The sequence below is a fragment of the Esox lucius genome, chromosome 5 (assembly GCF_011004845.1).
Source record: "Esox lucius isolate fEsoLuc1 chromosome 5, fEsoLuc1.pri, whole genome shotgun sequence".
Classification (NCBI taxonomy): Eukaryota; Metazoa; Chordata; class Actinopteri; order Esociformes; family Esocidae; genus Esox; species Esox lucius.
In genome coordinates this window covers 13,222,174-13,244,057 of record NC_047573.1, presented here as the reverse complement: position 1 = coordinate 13,244,057, position 21,884 = coordinate 13,222,174, and the positions used below count along the sequence as shown (strand labels likewise).

General features: G+C 39.5%; 1 protein-coding gene across 2 annotated transcripts; it reads left to right on the top strand.

The window, feature by feature from the left end:
* Nucleotides 1-2,105: 2,105 nt before the first annotated feature.
* On the top strand, nucleotides 2,106-19,974 carry ipmkb (inositol polyphosphate multikinase b). 2 transcript variants are annotated; one of them, XM_010864598.4, is made up of 6 exons: nucleotides 2,106-2,986; nucleotides 9,959-10,044; nucleotides 10,800-10,896; nucleotides 12,976-13,148; nucleotides 15,901-15,982; nucleotides 16,466-19,974. In XM_010864598.4, the coding sequence occupies exons 2-6, from the start codon at nucleotides 10,027-10,029 to the stop codon at nucleotides 17,116-17,118; spliced, it is 1,023 nt and encodes a 340-aa protein (XP_010862900.1). In that variant the 5' UTR covers nucleotides 2,106-2,986; nucleotides 9,959-10,026; the 3' UTR covers nucleotides 17,119-19,974. The 2 variants fall into 2 exon arrangements, with proteins under 2 accessions (XP_010862900.1, XP_010862893.1); XM_010864591.4 differs by having other exon boundaries at nucleotides 2,106-2,990.
* Nucleotides 19,975-21,884: the final 1,910 nt, after the last annotated feature.

Genomic DNA, 21,884 nt, shown 5'->3' with positions numbered 1-21,884 from the left:
GGTGTGCCTTAGGCTGGCCACAATAAAAGGCCACTCTAAAATGTGCTTCTTGATATGCCATGGCATCTTGATTTGCCACACCTGAGGTGGATGGATTATCTCAGCAAAGGAGAAGTGCTCACTAACACAGATTTAGACAGATTTGTGAACAATATTTGAGAGAAATAGGCCTTTTGTGTATATAGAGAAAGTCTTAGATCTTTGAGTTCAGCTCATGATAAATGGGGGCAAAAACAAAAGTGTTGCGTTTATAATTTTGTTTAGTATATACACTCACCTAAAGGATTATTAGGAACAACTGTTCAATTTCTCATTAATGCAATTATCTAATCAACCAATCACATGGCAGTTGCTTCAATGCATTTAGGGGTGTGGTCCTGGTCAAGACAATCTCCTGAACTCCAAACTGAATGTCAGAATGGGAAAGAAAGGTGATTTAAGCAATTTTGAGCGTGGCATGGTTGTTGGTGCCAGACCGGCCAGTCCGAGTATTTCACAATCTGCTCAGTTACTGGGATTTTCACGCACAACCATTTCTAGGGTTTACAAAAAATCGTGTGAAAAGAGAAAAACATCCAGTATGCGGCAGTCCTGTGGGCGAAAATGCCTTGCATCAAGCTAGAAGTCAGAGGAGAATGGGCCGACTGATTCAAGCTGATAGAAGAGCAACTTTGACTGAAATAACCATTCGTTACAACCGAGGTATGCAGCAAAGCATTTGTGAAGCCACAACACGCACAACCTTAAAGCGGATGGGCCTCAAGTTTGTGACCCCACCGGGTACCACTCATCTCCACTACAAATAGGAAATAGAGGCTACAATTTGCAATTTGCTCACCAAAATTGGACAGTTGAAGACTGGAAGAATGTTGCCTGGTCTGATGAGTCTCGATTTCTGTTGAGACATTCAGATGGTAGAGTCAGAATTTGGCGTAAACAGAATGAGAACATGGATCCATCATGCCTTGTTACCACTGTGCAGGCTGGTGGTGGTGGTATAATGGTGTGGGGGATGTTTTCTTGGCACACTTTAGGCCCCTTAGTGCCAATTGGGCATCATTTAAATGCCATGGCCTACCTGAGCATTGTTTCTGACCATGTCCATCCCTTTATGACCACCATACACCATACTTCCAGCAGGATAATGCACCATGTCACAAAGCTCGAATCATTTCAAATTGGTTTCTTGAACATGACAATGAGTTCTCTGTACTGAAATGGCCCCCACAGTCACCAGATCTCAACCCAATAGAGCATCTTTGGGATGTGGTGGAACGGGAGCTTCGTGCCCTGGATGTGCATCCCACAAATCTCCATCAACTGCAAGATGCTATCCTATCAATATGGGCCAACATTTCTAAAGAATTTCAGCACCTTGTTGAATCAATGCCACGTAGAATTAAGGCAGTTGTGAAGGCGAAAGGGGGTCAAACACAGTATTAGTATGGTGTTCCTAATAATCCTTTATGTGATTGTATATATATATATATATATATATATATATATATATGCATATGTGTCCCAATTCTGTACTCAAAAAGTGTCTCATTCACTTTACTCACCTTGCATTTTGACAATGAACTTGAAATTGTTACAGGCTTGAAATAGTTATAGACTTGTATTTATTCCATTGACATTTACTCTAAATTTAAGCAAATGTGGTGGTTTCTGGAACAAAAGACGTTGAGAAATGTTGGCCTAAAACAGTATAATTATGTCCAAAGTTATAATCAATAAGTGGACATCTAGAATTACATATATACAAACAGAGCATGCTTACAAGAAATGGCTTATTATGATTTTCTGAGATAACGGCTTATAATTACCACTACAGGACCAATGTGATTTGTTCTAGTCATTACATGATGACACATCAGATCACTGGAAAGAAAAAACATGTTTCTGAATAGTACAATCCTGAAACCAATGAAACTGCAGGGTTAATATTCATTCGTGGTTATTATTTGATATTTTTATGACTTTTCCCCTTCTTCAATCGCACAATCTAGAAGTGTGGTAACTGTAGTAATTTTACGACAGTGATGGAATAGACACTGCACTGAAGCTGTTTTTCAGAGGTACCTAGAATTACGACAGTAGGGGCAGTGTCGCAACTCGCGAGTGTTAGTGGATAGACTACTAGGTAGCTAGCAAAATGACATGTTGATAGCAACCCAGCCGTTCAAGTTGGGTAATGTCGAGTGCAAAGATAACTGCAACGATTTGAGTACATCCGTAGCGTGTCCGATAACAATTGTTTTGCGTAATTATTGTTGATGGGGAAACAATTTGTCGTTTATGTGCCTGAACGTCAGATGTGATGTCACGGTTAGCAGCCTGTCTCTTAGCATTGTGGGAACGTAAGCTGCAAACAACCGGGCTTGTTTGTAGTGTTATGAGTTTTCCATAGCCAATGAAACGGCCTTGCTCGAAGTAGTCGAAGAGACTCACGTTTTCAAGATTGCACACGGATATCGGTCTTGTCATCAGAACAGTTTCGAGAGAGGAGTGTTTACGTCTCCCCTGTGAGGAAGTGGGATGTGGCCAGTCTGTATTAATGTTGCTGAAGAAGATAATGGAAATCATTGTAGCGGTGGTACTGGAGCCTCGCTACATTGTAGGCTAAATATTAGGTTAGAGTTGGTGCTTAACGCGAGCCAATTTCACGAATTCGATGAAGACTTCCCTCGTTGTTCGAAATCGTGCGGGGGTCGTTCTGATTATATAATATCAAACATGTGAATTATAGCTTACCTATTTTTTATTTTTTAAAGCCATTAAATCGCTAATGTCAAATCAACAACAGATAATGGACTCATCTTTAGCTTTGGGAAGACTGGAAATCAATAGCCCTATGGTTAACCTGGGTGTTTGCCTCTCCGGCTCGGTGAAGGAAAAGAACGCTCAGGGAGGATCGCAAGCGCACCTGAACGGATGTGTGCCGCTCTCTCATCAGGTGGCCGGTCATAAGTATGGCGTTGATAAAGTAGGTCAGTGACTGAACTTCACATATGTGTTCGTATTTCATAGAAGTGCATGTTATTCATCCACTTCTAATGAGTGGCATTTCCTTTTCTAACCTTAATCTGCATGCCAGAAGACCTCTTTATTTGTCCAGTGACAACACCTCCGAAAAGCTACCAGAAGTAGGCCTAATGTAGGTTACTGTACATTTCTTCCTGGGATAATTTATTTCCAAGACAACATGACAACAAAACTGACCAAGCAACACAGTGATAGGCTTAACCACTGTATTCAGGACATGCTTTTATTGACTTGGGTGGAAGCCTGTAGTATCAGCTGTTCTCATATTGTAATTGAGCAATTGAAATCCTGTTTGGCTTCTATCAGCACTATCACCTCTGATCGTCCACTAAAAACTCACCAATTTTCCAGCCATAAACCTAAATCATTAAATAGGGTGATTCTTTTTCAGTGAATCTAACTGTCTTCTTGAAGAAGGATATGTTATGAATTGATATGTTTTTAAAAACATAATTTATTTGGCATATTGGCATTTTGTTCCTACCTAGACCTAATTTAAGACTAAATGTTTCATCTGTAGGTGCTACAAAATTAACATTGGTGTCATATCAATCTTTACAGCTTGCTCTGTATTTATATTTATACTTCCTTTTTTTTTTATGTATACTTAATAGTCACACAGATGTTTAAAAATACAATATCAATATATATTTAAAAAAAAACTGGAGTACATACTAAAAAGGAATAGGCCTAATGCTAGAGTTCTGATGCAGTCATAATTTAACTGTATGTTTTTCCCTCCAATTAATTAACGCCTGTTTAGACAAGTTAGACCAGTTCACATATGAGCTGTTTGATGGAAAAATAGAAATTCAGTAAGTAAATATTGGAAAATGAATAATTTTTAATGTCAGCTCTATGCTATATTTGAAATAAAACAATTCACATGAGGTTAGAGTATACATTCTCAGCTTGTGAATGTCTGTGCGCATATTGGTTGCATCATTTAGAATATCCATTCACCTTTTCCCCAGTTTTCTCCCTATATTTTGTGATATTCAATTTGGGATTAAGGCACTGCTTCATTGCAGCAACTCAGTATGGACAGTATATGTGGTGTTATGTTTTCTGAAGAGGTGTTTTGACCATAACTCTCATCTTTAGTGTGCTCAAATTTTGGCAAGTCTAGAAATGTTTTTCTCTTTGGCACACCATTTTTTAGCAATGGCAGCATTTCTGTGGTCATTGTCTTGTGGTATTATTTAGCGGCATCCAATAATTTTATAGGCGTTATATTTTACTTTAGTAGGCAAGATGTTTCTGTACACTTCAGAATTCTGTTGGTTGCTTCCGTCAGCAGTTGCCTCATCAGTGTAGACTAGTGAGACAGTTACTGTGGCAGCCATACATTCCCAAACATTAACACCCCAGTGGCCATATTTCACAGATGATGTGGTATGCTGTGGATCGTGGGCAGTTCCTTTTTTCCCACACTCAATCAATCAAATTGATTTTATGAAGCCCCCTTTACATCAGCAGTTGTCACATTGTGCTCGTACAGATATCCAGCCTCCAAGAAACCTGAACGAGCAAGCAACAGTAAGAAATTCAAGTCCAGTAATTAGGTACATTGAATCAATCCAGCCTGGCAGCAATGATCTGCGCACTTTCTAAGGCCTAGAGTCATGTAGCCGATTACCATTTCTGCAGACTATAGAATGTGTTGCATTTTACTTTTGCAACGGGCAGACCCAAACCATAAAGTGATTAAGGAGATTAGGATGGACTCTACAGTTGATGTTTGTATTGACGTCAGTCTTTTTCTCAGCCAGTAGACTTCTAAACGACTCGGACAACGAAGGCAAACAAATGCCTAGAATCAAGACTACATTGACAGATCTCTTTTGTCTGCACATGAGGTGACGGAACATATATTGTTAAACAAAAACACCCATTGAGCCAACTGTTCTAATTCTTCCAGGGTCCCAATTTTCGCTAATAATTAAGTATGCAGTGAAATCAGGGAGCCATAATGGAATTATTCGGTTTTCTTATGCCATATGACAGCTTTTTGCTTCTCTTTCAACAAATCTTTTTTTATTAGTATTTTCAATATGTATAGATCATAATATTAGGTCATAACAATTTCCTTGATCAGCAGAATGCATAGTACTTCAGTATTTAAAAATGAGGGGCTGCCTGAATAGCATTCAAGACAAAGCACCTATGATACCCCCCCCACTTGATATATATAAACTGCTCAAAAATATTAAGGGTGCATGTAATCATCCCAGTATAACAACAAGTCAATTAAACTTCAGGGAAATCAATATGTCCAGTAAGGAAGCATAAGTGATTGTGAATCAATGTCACCTGTTTTGGTGCAAATGAGTGACAACAGGTGCACTGGAGAGGCAACAGCAAGACAACCCCCAAAAAGGGAATAGTTTTGCAGGTGGTGGCCACAGACCATTGCTCTCTCCTTAGACTTCTTGACTGAATCTTCCCTTGTTTTGCGTTTTGCTAGTGTCCTTGTCACTACTGGTAGCATGACGCGGTACCTGCAGCCCATTCAGCTGGCACAGGTAGTCCAGCTCCTCCAGAATGGCACATCCATACGTGCTCTCGCAAGAAGATTTGCTGTCTCCCCCTGTACAGTAGAAGGGCATCAAGCTAGCAGCAGTACCTGTATCTGCTTCTTTGTGCGAGGAGAAACAGGAGGAGCACTGCCAGAGCCCTACAAAATTACCTCCAGCCGGCTACTGGTGTGCATGTTTCTAACCAAACTGTCAGAAACAGACTCCATGAGTCAGTGGGACCTGTGCTCACAGCCCAGCACCGTGCAGCTTGATTGGCATTCTTCTGGTGGCCCTTTCTCTTCACAGGTTCACACTGAGCATGTGACATGTGAAAGATCTTGGAGATGCTGTGGTGAACATCCAGCATGATTGGTTTGGTGGTGGGTCAGTGATTGTCTGGGGAGGCATATCCTTGGAGGGATACACAGACCTCCACATGCTAGCCAATGGTACCCTCACTGCTGTTAGGTACCGGGATGAAATCCTCAGACCCATCATAAGCAATGCCTGGCTTCATGTGGGCAGAGTGTGTAGGCAGTTCCTGGATGACGAAGGCATTGATGCCATTGACTGGCCCTCACGTTCCCCAGACCTCAATCTAATTAAGAACCTCTGGGACGTTATGTATCGGTGCATCTGACGCTCCCAAGTAGTGCCACAGCCTGTCCAGGAGCTTACTGATGCCCTGATCCAGGTCTGTGAGGAGATGCCCTAGGACACCATCCATCATCTCATCAGGAGCATGCCTATACGTTGTTGTGAGTGCATACAGGCATGTGGGGGCCATACACACTACTGAGTCACATTGAGTCACAAGCAAGTTGGAAGAAGCCTATGATTTCAATTGTTTACTTAGATTTTCGGTGTGAGCTTGAATGCAGCTCTCAAAATAATCAATATTATTTAGTTGTCCACAAATTACACAATGTACAGTAAAGATTTTGATCTTTAATATATTTCATTCATCGAGACCCGATGTGTGATTTAAGTGTTTCCTTAATGTTTTTGAGCAGTCATTTTTTGAGCAGACACATAATAAAATAATATATTTCAATTGTAAATAATTTTACACATCTTTAAAATACAATATTTTTTAGCTAACCGAAGGTAGCCCTAGAGTTCTTGTTTCCAGTGGGAGGCTACTGAGGCTGATTGGGCAGATTCGTGGAAAGAAGGTACACAGCGCCAAGCATGAGCTAGCAAGATCCTGTTGGGCAATATTTGTGCTCTCTACCATGTGTCAGTTAGGAAGTGTCTGCTCTGCGAACTGTAGGTGTGCAATTAATTATTGTCCTACACAGTATAGTTTAGAAGTATAAAGAAATATAAAGAATGTATCCACGCTGTTTTAGTTTTTTTCCAGAATTTATTTTCCAAGACAATTGTAATTAGAACACAATTTAAAGACACTAAATTACTTTGATAAAAGTCTAACAAATCACATCCTTCAAGGAAGGATGTAAAACAGGATACTGCCTATGACTATTGTAGATCAAAACTATGATGGAAGTTGACTTTACAGAGACAATTTAGAAGAGTAGTAATTGTAGAAGCATTATAAGTTCCAAATTATAGGACAAATATTAAGTGTGAAGAGAAGCGAGTCATGTTAAAAGACATGCTGCTACTTGCTGTAACAAGCTGCTTGCTCAGAGGGTCTGGTTGCCTTATCCATCTGATTTAGTTGTGAGAATTTGTCATTTGCACTCAAATGAAACTACAAACCTGTTTCGAAGGAAGTTGGAACGCTGCATAAAATGCAGATGAAAACCGAATGCAATGATAGGAAAATCATTTATCCCTATGTTTAATTGAAAATAGTACAAAGACAACATATCAAATGTGGAAATAGAGATTTTTTTGGAAAAATACATGCACATTTTGAATTTTATGCCAGCAAGACAGGGGCATGTTTACCACTGTGTGGTATCACCTCTTCTTTTAACAATACTCTGTAAGCATTTGGGAACTGAGACCATTTACTATAGTTTAGAAAGTGAAATGTTTCCCCATTGTTGCTTGATACAGGATTTCAGCTGCTCATCAGTTTGGGGTCTCCTTTGTTGTATTTTTTGTTTTATAACGTGCCAAATGTTTTCAAAGGATGACAGGTCTGGACTGCAGGCAGGCCAGTTTAGCACCCAGACTATTTTACTATGGAGCCATGCTGTTAATAGGTGCAGAATGTGGTTTGGAATTCTCCTGGTGGAATATGCAGGGCCTTCGATCCCTGTAAAATACATATGTTGTTAAGCATTAATCGTGCATTCACAGATCTGCAGGTCACCCATGCCATGTGCACTAATGCAACCCCATACCATCATGGATGCTGACTTTTGAATTGTGCGCTGACAAGAAGATGGATGGTCCCTCTACTCTTTAGCCCAGAGGACGCTGTGTCCATGATTCCCCAAAATAATTTCAAAAGTTTATTCATCAGACCACAGGTTTTCTACTTCGTCTCAGTCCATCTTAAAGGAGCTCAGGCCCAGATAAGGCGGTGGCATTTCTTGTTTACATACGGTTTCTTTTCATGGTAGAGTTTTAACTTGCATTTGTGGATGCAAGTGACATAACGTCTTCACAGACAATAGTTTTTGGAAGTGTTCCTGAGCCCATGCAGTGTTTTCCAGAACAGAATCGTGTCTGTTTTTAATGCAGTGCTGCCCGAGGGGCCGAAGATCACGGCCATCCAATATTGGACCTTCTCCCTTGCGTACAGAGATTTCTCTGGATTCTCTGAATATTTTAATAACATTATGTACTGTAGATGATGAGATCCCCAAACTCTTTGCGATTTTACAATGAGAAACGCTACCCTTACATTGTTGCACTATTTACGTGTCCTATTCGTTTTTGTAAGTCGATTGATCACTTGCAAGAAAATACTTCCACAATAATTTATAATTGCTATCCATCCATGCTGATTGCTAGCTATTGAATTAGCTGGCAGTCAAAATTCACAAAACACACTGCAACCAGCAAGCTAATTAGCTAGCAGCGCACTTCTTGACCATGTCCTTAGTATGTTCCCACCTTCGCCTTTACTCAAGGCTAGTGATGTGCATTCCAATGTTTTGGGTGAGCTGGATCTATGTCCTGTTCAGAATAACCTACAGATGAGGCCTGGCTAAGGTCAAAATGCAAATCCAATGCCTTAACACTTTCCTTAGATGAAAACTGAACAATCAGGAGTGAGAAGAACCATTGTATTGTTTCTATCCTTGAAGAGAGTGACAGAGCGCCTGTGTCAGTTTGATGTAATTATTGTTTTCTCTGTTAAGAGTCTTTCAGTTGGATTCTGCCTTTAGCGGGGAATGGGTGTCAGACATTTATTTAGGTCATTTAAGACTTAAGTCTCTTGACACATGTATAACCTCTGTGCAGCAAATGATGTAAAGTACCAAAACGTGCTTTCTTCCCGGGTTTCAGTCTCACTATTTTAACCAGTGTCAGTTGTAAGGTTCAAGCTGTTCCTGTCAAATTTCAGTTGATATCTCTGAAAGCGGAGAGTAGTCCTATTCATTTTTTCCCACTCTTATCTAATATTAGAACAAAGTCTCACAGAGGGTGTATAGTGTCAGACTTCATAGGTTACTGGTGCCCTGGGGTTTTTGATAAAGTGCATCGTTTTATGACTTCATGTTCAACACAAGTTAACCTTTACTCTTCAAGGTACTTTTGGTTCACAATCAGCAAACTATTTGGTTCTGTCTGAATACTTCTTGAAGCAACTTCACTTCATCTTATCTAACATGGTTGGATGATTGATTTGGATATGGATCGATTCCATACAAAACCAGGATTAAAAAACAAACATGAAAAATGTCTTTTATCAATATATCTGTTCACAATTGGCCGTCATTTTCAAAGAAACAGTGATTTCACTCTTTATTTTGATATGGTACATCAAACAGTATGTATCAAACTTGATGTTTCATGCAGTATATAAGTTTAACATTATTTCAAAATTAGCCAGATCACAGATCATAATTTTTCAATATTCATGCATGTTTTATATCTATTTATGGATCAATGTATATATTTTCATTAAAATCAAAATAACACTCATAACAGAGTAAGCTTTAATACTTCATTTGACATCAATGTTTACTCAATAGCACCTACAGATACATTATAGTGTCTTATAGTAGGACTGAGAAAGCCCATAATGTATTTCTCCTATATTGTGTTATTTTATACTTGGTTTCATATGAATTCACTCTGTTGTGAAATCTAGAGCTGACTAAGACATTCTGTGGGAATTATTCAACCCAGTTATGTCTGATCAGTGATGATTTTCCTGGAAGGAAGGATATATTTATGTTTTGTGCTTCTACCATAGCTACACCTTTGCTAATTGTCAGAATGGTCCACACATTCTGTTTTAACAGGTATATTGCAACATCCTGATGGGACAGTACTCAAACAGCTCCAGCCTCCCCCCAGAGGTCCCAGGGAGATGCAGTTCTACAGCATGGTAACTATCCATATATTTTTACACAAAAAAAGAAAAAGACCATCTGAGATTATAATTACTTTATATGTTCTGTTTGATCAGTTACACAGTAGGCAACTAGAATCAGTCACAGGTTGGTTTTATGTGCTACCTTCCTGGTATCACCAACATCACTTTCTACAATGATACTTGCGTACTTGGGAAATCATTTCCCATGTCAGTTTGAACTTGTGTCATATTAAAATTGATGACATTTGTTTATTAAAATATTAAATTAGTGAGTGGTTAGTCCTGAACTCTATTGTTCAATCACCCATAAGATGCTCTTAAATAAGCCTAGCAGTCTGTCCCCTTCAAGAGGCTCTGGGGGTGTTTGTTTTGGCAATACTGGGTGAGGTAATGCAACTTCTCTATTAACTCAGCAGGCAAGGTCAGCACACACTCCGCATATAAACCAGTAGGCTATCTGTTTATTTAAGCGCTTAAGAATGGTGTTTGCCTAAGCATACATGGCAACAACATTTAGCCAGTGCATTATCCAAGATTTCCACTGGCACCACATACTCTCGTATTGGTAATGGAGATTGAATGTCCATATGAATGAAACATTTGCTTTGGAAATACTCTCTAGTGAATATTAAATAATTGTACTGCATGGAAGACATTTAGACCACACCCTAATCAATAAAGACAATGAAATTGCGACATGGAGATGGTGAGTAGTTCCTTCAATGACTTCATATGATTCTTCACCAAGGTTTTCCTTTGCATCCCAGGTATATGCTGATGACTGCAGCGACCCCTGTCTGATGGACCTCCAGCATCACCTTCCCAAATATTTTGGCACCTGGTCCTCGCCTGAATCTCCTAATGGTAAACACAGGCCTATAATAAATCCATACAAGAATGTTCCACATCTTGTCTCCGCAAGTCCACAGCAAATTGCTAGTCGCCCTAAAATTGTTCAAGTAATTCAAATAAGTGTTAAAATTGCCTTTTATCAAACCAGGAAGTAACTTGTTGGGATGAGGACATTACTACAGTATCCAAAACATTTTGTGTCGAAGGGGCTGCCAGGTCTAAGCTATGAGTATGTGAACCCAATCTACAGAACTAACAAACGTTATCATAAAATGGGGAAATATAACTGCAATACACATACAAACATTAGCCTTATGAATTATGCCGATCATGCCTAAAAAGCACAAAACAATTAACTTGGGTTATGTCATCATCTGCCCATAACCATGCAAGGGGTTGGTTTTGGCAGACCGCGTCTTGGTGCTACTAGTTACTGGCACTGTTTCTAGCCACTCCCAAGCGTATATAGTTGAGTGCATACATTATGAAACTTTGTTTTTGCCTCCCTGTGTGAATCATACCCATCCTCTTGCCGCTGTACGCACCATGCTCTACCATCTGAGCTACATGGGCCATGTGTCCATAGTCATACAGGTAGTCAGTGTTTGTGCTAGCCGCTTATTATACATTTTTTCTTCATGTCTTGGATGTTCTTGCATATTTACTTAATGCGTTCCATCAATTTGAATATGTAATGCACACCTCCGCTTACTAGCTTGTTCCTCTCGAAAGTGAGCTGTTTTCACTCAAAGACCTGATGATTCAGACTGTACTCCAGAGGTTTGTTTTCATGGCGTGTTCTGTTTGTATATATTGTTGACGGCAGCACCATCTCACTTCATTCAAATTCCGGGTATGTAGAATTGTAGGCTGTTTGGTGGATTAAGAGGATTTTGATTCTGCTCAATAAATAATATTTGACAAAAGTTTTAATCATCCAAATCTGCAGGGAGAAATCTTGCTTGCAGCTGCCTTTGAAAATGATTGGCTAAGGGCAGAAGCTGCATAGTAGCTTTTCTGAACTGTGGTACCAAGAGCAGCTGACAGACAACCTTGGACAGACAGAACTGTCTAATGCAGTCTTGTAGCCATTTAAGAAGAAACTGGACACTTCGGGAGTTTCACCATAACTAACCGATTTAATGTACTAATTACAAATATTAGCAGTGATACATTTATCTAATCAAATAAAACATCTCAAGAAAATGTGAACTTCGTGGTATCTGTATAATCTGTTCTTTTTTTAAACACTTGTGTGTTTTAAAATACCACAACATTGGTCTAAGAGCATCTCATACCAATGTAATGTTCTGTAATTGGTTTTACTAACTATAAGCAAGCACAAAAAAAGTGCTCTTTTGGCATCAGTGGTGTACCCTACTCCGGTTTAAACTTGTGGTTCACTTCTGAAAAAGTTTTAACCTGACCTCAATCTTGATGAGGTAGCTAGCTAGAGATCTGTTGAGGATTTAAAAAAGAAAGTGGACAAAAAGCTGGCCATCTGCTGATAAGGAATATCACTGAAAGATGTCCAATGGCTCTCGATTATATCGTGACTATACACAAATTGTAATGCACTTTTTTCATATTAATGTGGGTTGGACGCCCATTTGTATCTTGCAATAAATTTCAATCACCTAGAAATTTCTCAAACATGATACAATCCAAGTGCTGTTTAAAATGTTTTTCCTAGGGTTGGTGGTTGAAAAGCAGAAATCAGGAAATCAACCTCACTCCATCTAAAATATCAGTTGTGGTTAAAAAAGATTTATTTTTCTGGGACTAAATAATCTTAAAGTACAATGGGTAGACATTCCCGGAGGGTTCCTTTATTTCTGTATTTGAACATGTACCAAGGCCAGTACCCATGAAATCTTACGCATTACAATCAAAAAGGCAAATCCCACACCATTCAAAAACACTTCACAGCAAAGTTTTCTAGCTATTAAATGTACAGAATACATAGGGTTCTGTTCTGCCACTAGAATATGCCACTAGTGGTGAGACATAGCCTCTTATCATTCCAAATGTTGTTTTATTTCTAAATGTCATCTCACACATGCATTTATTTGACCTCTATTAACATCCCAGAGCTGTATCTGAAACTGGAGGATGTGACACGGCGGTTCCAGAAGCCCTGTATTATGGATGTGAAAATTGGACAGAAAAGCTACGACCCCTACGCCTCCCAAGAGAAGCGGGACCAGCAGATCAAGAAGTACCCTCTCATGGAGGAGATTGGCTTTCTAGTTCTTGGAATGAGGGTGAGTTTCCCTGTTCAGCCTCATTATGAGTCCTTCCCACTTGGTTTAAAAGGGCCCCTTCAACTTCTACTGCCATTCATGTTAATGAGAAGGGCTATTTGAAACCTGGGTGTTAGTACCTTAGGCCATTTTTACACTTTAATCAATTATTCAGAGGTATGAGAAAAGAACATTAAATGATAGCAGGATATTTGAGTCTGGATTAAAGTCACTGCTCAGACTTTGGTCTGACCTTGGGTTCTTTAACTGGTTAGTTGTATTGTACAGTAAGTATTTTTGGCACTTGTGTACTATCCGCAAGCTCTATAGATTTTGTGCTCTTGTGTCAAAGTGAAAATACCCTTTTCCAAATGACTAACAAATGCATAACTGAAATATAGTCAAGGATTATATTTCAAGGATTAAAAGCTTTTTGTTTAGACAGTCTTAAATTATTTTAAAACTGTGTATAATAATTAAGATTAAGATGTTTTTTCCAATGAGAGAATTACATTTGTATTTAGATCATGCAATATAACATCACAACTAACAGATCATACAGAATGGCAACTATGAGACAAGTGCTGTGCCCTTCACTAATATTGGCACCTGTGGTAAATTCTGCAAACCAGCCTGTGAAAAAAAAAAATATTTGCTGTTTATCCTCTTGGTCATTCATTCAGAATATTCACTAAAATCTCATATTTAAAAAAAAATAATCAACACCAAAAAACATAAGGTTTTACTGCTTCGCTGATCGACACCTATAGAACCCCTCAAGAACTTGAAAACGAATACAGCAATGTACAAAACCTACAACTTAAGAGCGCTAAATGTACACGTTATCAATAGGTACAGTAGTTAATGAACATGCCAAACCAGAATAGCAGGTTTAGAAACTTGAAGGACAATTCCAAGATCATTGTGTTTTGGTGGACAGTGTCTTAATTTTGCTGTCAGTGTAGAAGTGTGACTTCTGGTTGGCTTTTTTTAAATCTAAAAAACACTTGTGGTTCTCAAGGCACCTTAGGTTTTGCTAGAACACTGGCTCTTTTGTGAATAACCATGTATAATTTATTTTATTGCCTTACATTTATCAAATGTGCCTGTCTTAGAGGTGACACTAACTGAGAAGTAATCTAAAATTAAAAAAGAGACTATCGCTTTGATGCATCACATTAGTAACTTCACATTCAAAACCCACACTTTCCTGTTCCTGTCTGACTGGCTCAGCGCCTCATAGGGTTAGGTTGTTGTCTGTGGGAAGAGTTGCAAACCTCATTCAGGTCCATTCACAAGCTCTGTTTGAACAAAGGGTTGGTCGCCACTGTCCAATGAATCACACAAAACCAACAAACCATTATTGTATCTTCACATAATGACTTACCGAAGAGCAAAGTCCTCATCTCGACCCCAAGGGCCAAAGCCAGCCAATGGTTAATTGTAATATAATTGATTGGCCTCTGCGACTAGAGTATTTAAAAAAAAAAAGTATTTTAGATTTACACAGTGGACTAAACATAAAGCGGCTGCCAGTGTTGCTGTCTGTGAAGACCACTAAACATTTCTTTGCAGGTTTTCCATTTTGTGGAAATACTTCTGCGCACCGTTTAGGTTTCTTGACCTGTTAAGGATATTTTTGGAGCTTGAGACTGAGCTGATGCATTCTCACGTAACTCACTGCAAATATCCTTGCATGTCAGTGTATTTACATACATAAAACACTGCACGGAGATAGTGTATTTGTGCACAGGGAAAATGTAGCTCCTCTTTGCTTGTCCATTCTCTTGTTTGTAACTGGTAGTTATACCATTTAAACTGTATCAGTATCTGAAGACTCTAGAGGATAGAACAGGAAGCCCTTAGCCATCAGAAGAACAGGATGAAGCAAGCTTCTATCTGACTAATTACAGATGTGTTGACTAGGACCTCTCCCATTACCCCAATCACCATTATGCACTCCTGCCCCCATGGGTATCCTCTCTGAGGGTCTTAATAATATATATACTTCAGTCTCACGCTGTGTGTATAAAGGATTAACAGTAAACAGTAAACATCTATATGCTCAGGGGATTCTATGTTTTATGGTGTCATCCACTGATATGGCCTGGCTTGATCATGGAGCATCTGAGGAGCAGAGTTTATGTTTGCCCAGGGGACATGGGCTTTCTGGGTTAGGGTTAGGCATGGAAAAAGCGGCTTATCAGATGTGTGACCACAGTGATGAGCCTCATTACTGATAATGATGTTCCTGATTGCAGAGATAGTGGGAGGAATCCCTCTGGTGAATAGTTTAGCTGCACTCATCATGGGCTTGGAATTAGTGTCACCGAATCTTCACAGACTTCTAAGTTCAACTCAGAGAAAAGATGGATCATATTATGTCACGTAAATGAGCACATTGTGCTTAGCCCCTGAGCTAAGCTGTTAACCTGAATAACTCCAGGTTCGGCGCCGATGATGGCTGATCCTGTGGCTGTAATCCCACCCTCCGAGGCTGTCTCAGGGAGCTTGGGATATAAAAAATTGTCATTTCCAATTCACACATGCATACAAATGGAACCACTGCACAATATATCATTTCATATTTCTCCACCAGGGGGAGTATTCCACCCATGTTTGTATCACAGAGAGTTTTTTGTATAGACTTCCCATCTCCTTTTGAAGTCTTGCAGCATTGATGGTCAGTGCTTCCATATGAGGAAAAACAACCTCATTTGCTCCAATCTGACTGTTTCTTGTCATTGATGCAGACTTTCTGTCAATTTTCCAGGTGTATAAGGTGAGGTCTGATGACTATGTCTCGTATGATCAACATTATGGACGAGGCCTTCTCAAGGACACCATCAGAGACGGTGAGATCCAGAGAAAATAACAATCCTGTCACAAATTGCACAGTGTTATCGACATACCACACCCCCTCATACCTTACTGCTCCTGTATCCCAGGGGTATGACATGACATCACTTCCCTGCTCTTATCATGTTGGTAACAGGTTTATAATAGCAGTAAGGCATCTCAGGGGTTTGTGGTATATTTCCAATATACCCTGGTTAAGTGCCGTCTCCAGGCACTCTGCAATGCATTGTGTCTAAGAGCAGCTCTTAGCCATGTTATATTGGCCGTATACCACACTCCCTTGTGGCCTTATAACTTAATCATTCTCATAGTACGTTTCTTCAGGGTCTAGGTAAAAGTTGTTATCGCTAGACAAATTTGCTATCAATTAGGAAAAACCTCCAGGCATCGTCTAAACAGATTAAATCATGACAACCATATTTCTTATCAGCGTGAATTCCTCAACAACAACAACAATAATTACTTCTCCCCTCTATCAGGTTTATCCAAATTCTTCTACAATGGGACAAGTCTGAGAAAAGATGCCATCACTGCCAGTATACTGAAGGTCCAGAACATCCTGCGATGGTTTGAGGGCCAGAGCCAGTTGACCTTCTATGCTAGCTCTCTGTTGTTCGTGTACGAAGGCCTGCCGCCTCCCAGTCCCGAGGGCCAGCTCCTCAGGGGCCTCCCAGAGACCACCAGACCTGCCGATGACACCTGCTACGAGCCTAATGAGGAAGCACTGGAACACAACAACAACGTCCGCGTCGCCGTGCCTCTCGACTACAGCCTCTCCACGATGTACGCCATGCACAGGAAGGGCTGCACCCGGGGTCACCACGGCAACGTCACCGCCACCGGCGGCACGGCCACAGACCCTAACCCCCGAGAGGACAATAACACGTGGACGTGCCCCGGTTTGGTGTCGGCGGAGCAGCCCAACGGCAACAGTGTCAAAGCCCAACTGGAAGAAGAGGTGGACGTGGGGGACAGAGGCTGGGGGGTGCCGCGTCCAGAGACGAGGGCCAGTGATGTGGAGGTGAGGATGATTGACTTTGCCCACGTCTTCCCCAGTGAAAGCCAGGACCAAGGCTACATCTACGGCCTGAAACACTTGCTGGAGGTGCTGCAGCAGATCCTTCACCAATAACCTTCTTCTAGTGGTTTTTCTTGTCTTTCATTAGTCAAGTGTACCCATATGTGTTACAGTGTGAAAGGAGTTGTTGTAGCCCCCCCCCCCGTCTGGTCCCCTTGCCCCGTAAAACTCTGCACTATATGCACTATCGATGAAGTCATTTCTCCACAACTCTTTGTCCGATGTCTGTGCTTCTTGTTTTTAACCACTGTTAACAGGTATCTAACTCAGGTAAAATACTGTAATACGCAAAGGATTACCCCTAAAGAGTACCGTCGTTTTGTTGGCTTGCTAATCTTATGTTTTATATAATTTCCCTACGCGTATGTCTTTGTTTTATTGCTGATCCTTTTGTCTTAAATTCTCCCGGAAAGTTGCCGTAATTATTTTTTATCAATTGTTTGGCCCACACTAAATTGCGTTCTACTGGTGCCGTCTTTTTATTGTAATAAAAGGCTGGACCGTCTCTTATTGGCTCACATTTCTGCATGTTGGACTTTATCCCTTTGCTGAACCCAGTCAATTGGACAACAAATATGAGACACTGTTCAAAGCTTGCCTCTTTTACTTGCCATATTTTATGTAGTTTCTTGGAATTTATAATATTTTAACAGCAAAGTTTACGTTTTATAATTGATGCTCTTTAGCCGTGTATTTTGCTGCCAAATTGCCTTGTTTGTAATTGAATTTAAACAAAATATTAATCCCAAAAGCCAATTACAAAAATCTCCCTTAATTGCCGCAGGTCCTACATTAAGTTTCAATACCAACATGACCCCCGAAATATAAATCCGGATGCATGCACCTCCAAAACTACGATTTGTTCAAATGATAGGTGACCAAATCTGCTCACCCAAATAAAGTTCCTTGTAAATGATCAGATCCCATTCTGTTGACGGACGCTGCACAGTTCATGTAGCGGAGCGACTAAGATGACACGCAGTGTCCCCCCTCTGCCCGCTTGTACACTCTGTATCATGGTCTATTTAGAAATGCAATACGCCGCTGTGATCACAATTAATTAACAAACTGACCAGGAAGAGATGCAGCGTTTGTTGACGTTCTGATTCCTGTTCTGTGGAATAGAATCTGAAATACTGATCATGGCAACACATTTTGGGTAGAGATGCAGAGCCTGGAAGTGGATTAAGTCCTTGTGTTGTTGTCAGCAGTCTGACATTGGCAGTGCTTCCGTAGTGTGATCTTTCTATCAAGATATTATCTTTTTTTCTTTTCTTAATCCTGATAGCTATAGAATGTTTTTGATTAGTTCTTTTAACAAAGGATATGCAGACTTTTTCTTAGATATGCAGTCAATGCTACATGTCCATGCATACTTAAAGTAATACCAAAAGACAATAAATGATTTGGGACAATATGCTTGTAGGTAATAAACCTGATGTTTTAGGACATACAGTATTTGAAATGGTAATGAGGAAGAACCCTTGAGAGATGTTTACAGTCTTTTAAAGATATTTTACTCTTATTACTGCCTTATTTCTTTGTACTCCATATTCATTTCAAACTTGTATCATTCTGGCAGCTTTAATTGTAATTTTTTTCATCTACTCAATTTCTTCAATGTGTTGTAGTTCTAACAACTCCTTAGCAAGTGAACCGCTATAGCATTTTGCAACAGAGCATTGTTTCTTTTAGAAAAATTCTCTGAATTAGAGATTAAAGGTGTTAATGATTAGAGTATTTATCTTCATGAAGATTTGTAACATTCAAGCACATTAAATATTTCATAACATAATGCTACATTGTGTTTATAGATTAACTATGTCTGACCGATGTTTAATGAGGTACCTCTAAGATGGTTCTGTATTATGGACATCCTCTGCAGCTCATTTGGTTGTAATACATTAGAACCACAGCGATTTGTAAAATATTTGTTGTATAATTAATAAAAATGCATTTCTCATTTTTCATTTTTATTTTATGGATAAACTGTATCTTCATATAGTTAATGGGCAGCAATTTAATTTTAATGTTTTTGTTTTGTGTTTGCTAAAATCTGCTATTCTTTTGTTCAATAATGCACTGAAAAACAAATGCATACAGCCAATATGTCAAATCTGTCCCTTTGCTGTGAACTAACCAATGACTTCCCTGTGTGGACAAGATGTTCCTTTTATCCACAAAGGTTTTTTCTTTAGTACCCAAATGTTGAAATAGGTGTACTGAAACACTCAAATGTGGCATTTGACAATACTGGATTTTGTCTTTAGACTTGAGCCAATCATATGTGAGCAACTGTTTGTTGTATGTATATATAGGAAAAACTCAATTTCTCTCAAATATTTTTGCAATAATCTTTTTTGATTGATTTGTGGAATCCTCGTCATATTTTTCAGCTTTTAATTATTCTTCCGGACCTTTATTCACAAATGGTCTGATGAATAGGACCGCTAGTATAGGATTTTGTTTGGGTAGGCATAATGAATACGATCCCAGATCAGCACTACTATAAGACGCTTTGTGAATATAGGCCCTGGGGTTCATTGAGCCTTGACTTCTTCATGCTACTTCCTGTGGTCTGGAATAATATGCAGTGTATCATCAGTGCTTTCAGAATGTTTTTTGGAAATACCCCATGTCTCCTCTCCTCCCCATTGACTTTGCTGGCTGTCTGTCTGTCTGTCCAACCTGGGGGAAAGTTGTTCTGGTATATACAGTAACATAAAATGCAGGGGAAAGTGATGTGTATCTGCTGTTTCTTTCTCATGTCGGATTAGATTGAAATTGATATATTACTACTTTTGTAAATGACCTATGAATATGTAGACTGATAAAAAAAATTGCTGTATATTTGGCAGATTATTATTACTAATAAAATGTATTCCCAATGAACGTCTGTTTCTTTCACATTCTTTTCTCCAGACTGAATAAAGACTAACCTGTACCTTACAGTATAGCGTGAGAGCGGATGAAAGCACTGTTGACCAGAACCCCAGGTTTTCCATCTGTTTCCAGCTCAATCAATGCCATTTATGCTGACTGCTAGCACCTGGCCATCCCTGCACTGTATTATCTCAGTGTAGCAATTTTCTTCTTTCTGTGACATAAAAAAACAAACATGAAATTAAATTACATTTACTGAAGCAATAAATCAAGCATACAGTTGGTGATGAAAAAACTCTGGGATTCATTTTTACATCGAGGAGTAGACAAAAGGCAAATGTCAAGCAATTTAGATGAAACAACAGTATATAACCACGACTGCAGCAAAGGTACAGAAGCCCATGGCCTAAGGTGTTTGTTTCCTACCAACGGCCTGAGTCATTTTCATTGAAGAGAGGAGAACAGGGAGCGCAGGACAGATGGAGAGCAGAAGAATAGTGTCCGCCATCCTTAGCTCTGACAAGTTGCTGAAAAGAAAGGATGACTGTAGCCAGGCTTGGAATTTCGTCATCTGAAGGAAAAGGCCATTTGTCTTTGGTGTCACAAAATTTTTTAGGACACCAAGGACACATGCCAGGGCTCAAAGGCCATTGAATGAAATAAGAGGATTTGGAGATTACAAATAAACAACTTGAATTGCCGATACTTTTTTTAGTATAATAATTTGAATAATAATCTATAACTGATATGATCTTTCCACATAAGTTCAATTATCATGTTTTAATCCTTGAAGTTACATCTACTACATTTTTTTATAGATTCTGGAATTTGATTCATTTCATGCATTCACAGGACCAGGACATACAGGCAACGGTATTAACAGTTAAGTAATGTTAAGGCTAGCTAGCAAGAAGGCTAAAGTTAACTCAGTCACACAACAGTAAACCACAATGTATGCTTTAACATCACAATAACCTGTGCTAATGAGTATGACCTAAATAGACAAATGTGGTGACTTGTTTGTGCGCAGAGCAAGTCATTTTAGTTTTTAAATCTTTCACCACAAATGCTGCCATGTCTAGTGATGCCAAACCTAATGTTACTTATCGGAGCTCTCAAAAAGCGCTCAGGTTAGGGATGGGAGGATAGACGATGTTAGTACTAATCGCGATGGAAAATACTCACGATTATTAAATCGTGGTGAAATTCCACAATCGGGATAATCGTAAATTGGGATAATCCTCACGAGTGACTTGAAAAATTCTGCCAGTCGCTGACGTTTCCCTGACTGCTTGTTTTATTTTACAAGTGGAGTGCACATCTCATCTCACATTGTACTATGCCACTAAACATCCTCTGCAATGTTTGGTCAATGAAGCCGAATGCCTCTGCTAGCTTAAGTAGAAGAATATTGTCAATTACAATAAAAATCTTAAGTGTTGTTATGAGTTGGGATTGTATGATACAGTGGGGAGAACAAGTATTTGATACACTGCCGATTTTGCAGGTTTTCCCACTTACAAAGCATGTAGAAGTCTGTAATTTTTATCATAGGTACACTTCAACTGTGAGTGACAGAATCTAAAACAAAAAAACAGAAAATCACATTGTATGATTTTTAAGTAATTAATTTGCATTTTATTGCATGACATAAGTATTGATACATTAGAAAAGCAGACCTTGATATTTGGTACAGAAACCTTTGTTTGCAATTACAGAGATCATAAGTTTCCTGTAGTTCTTGACCAGGTTTGCACACACTGCAACAGGGATTGTGGCCCACTCCTCCATACAGACCTTCTCCAGATCCTTCAGGTTTCGGGGCTGTTGCTGGGCAATACGGACTTTCAGTTCCCTCCAAAGATTTTCTATTGGGTTCCGGTCTGGAGACTGGCTAGGCCACTCCAGGACCTTGTGATGCTTCTTACGGAGCCACT

Coding starts and splice junctions, on each gene's coding strand:
- ipmkb (XM_010864591.4), top strand. CDS start 2,789: ATGTCAAATCAACAACAGATAATGGACTCATCTTTAGCTTTGGGAAGA. Junction 2,991..9,958: donor GTATGGCGTTGATAAAGTAG/GTCAGTGACTGA, acceptor CTGTTTTAACAG/GTATATTGCAACATCCTGAT. Junction 13,149..15,900: donor TTCTAGTTCTTGGAATGAGG/GTGAGTTTCCCT, acceptor TCAATTTTCCAG/GTGTATAAGGTGAGGTCTGA.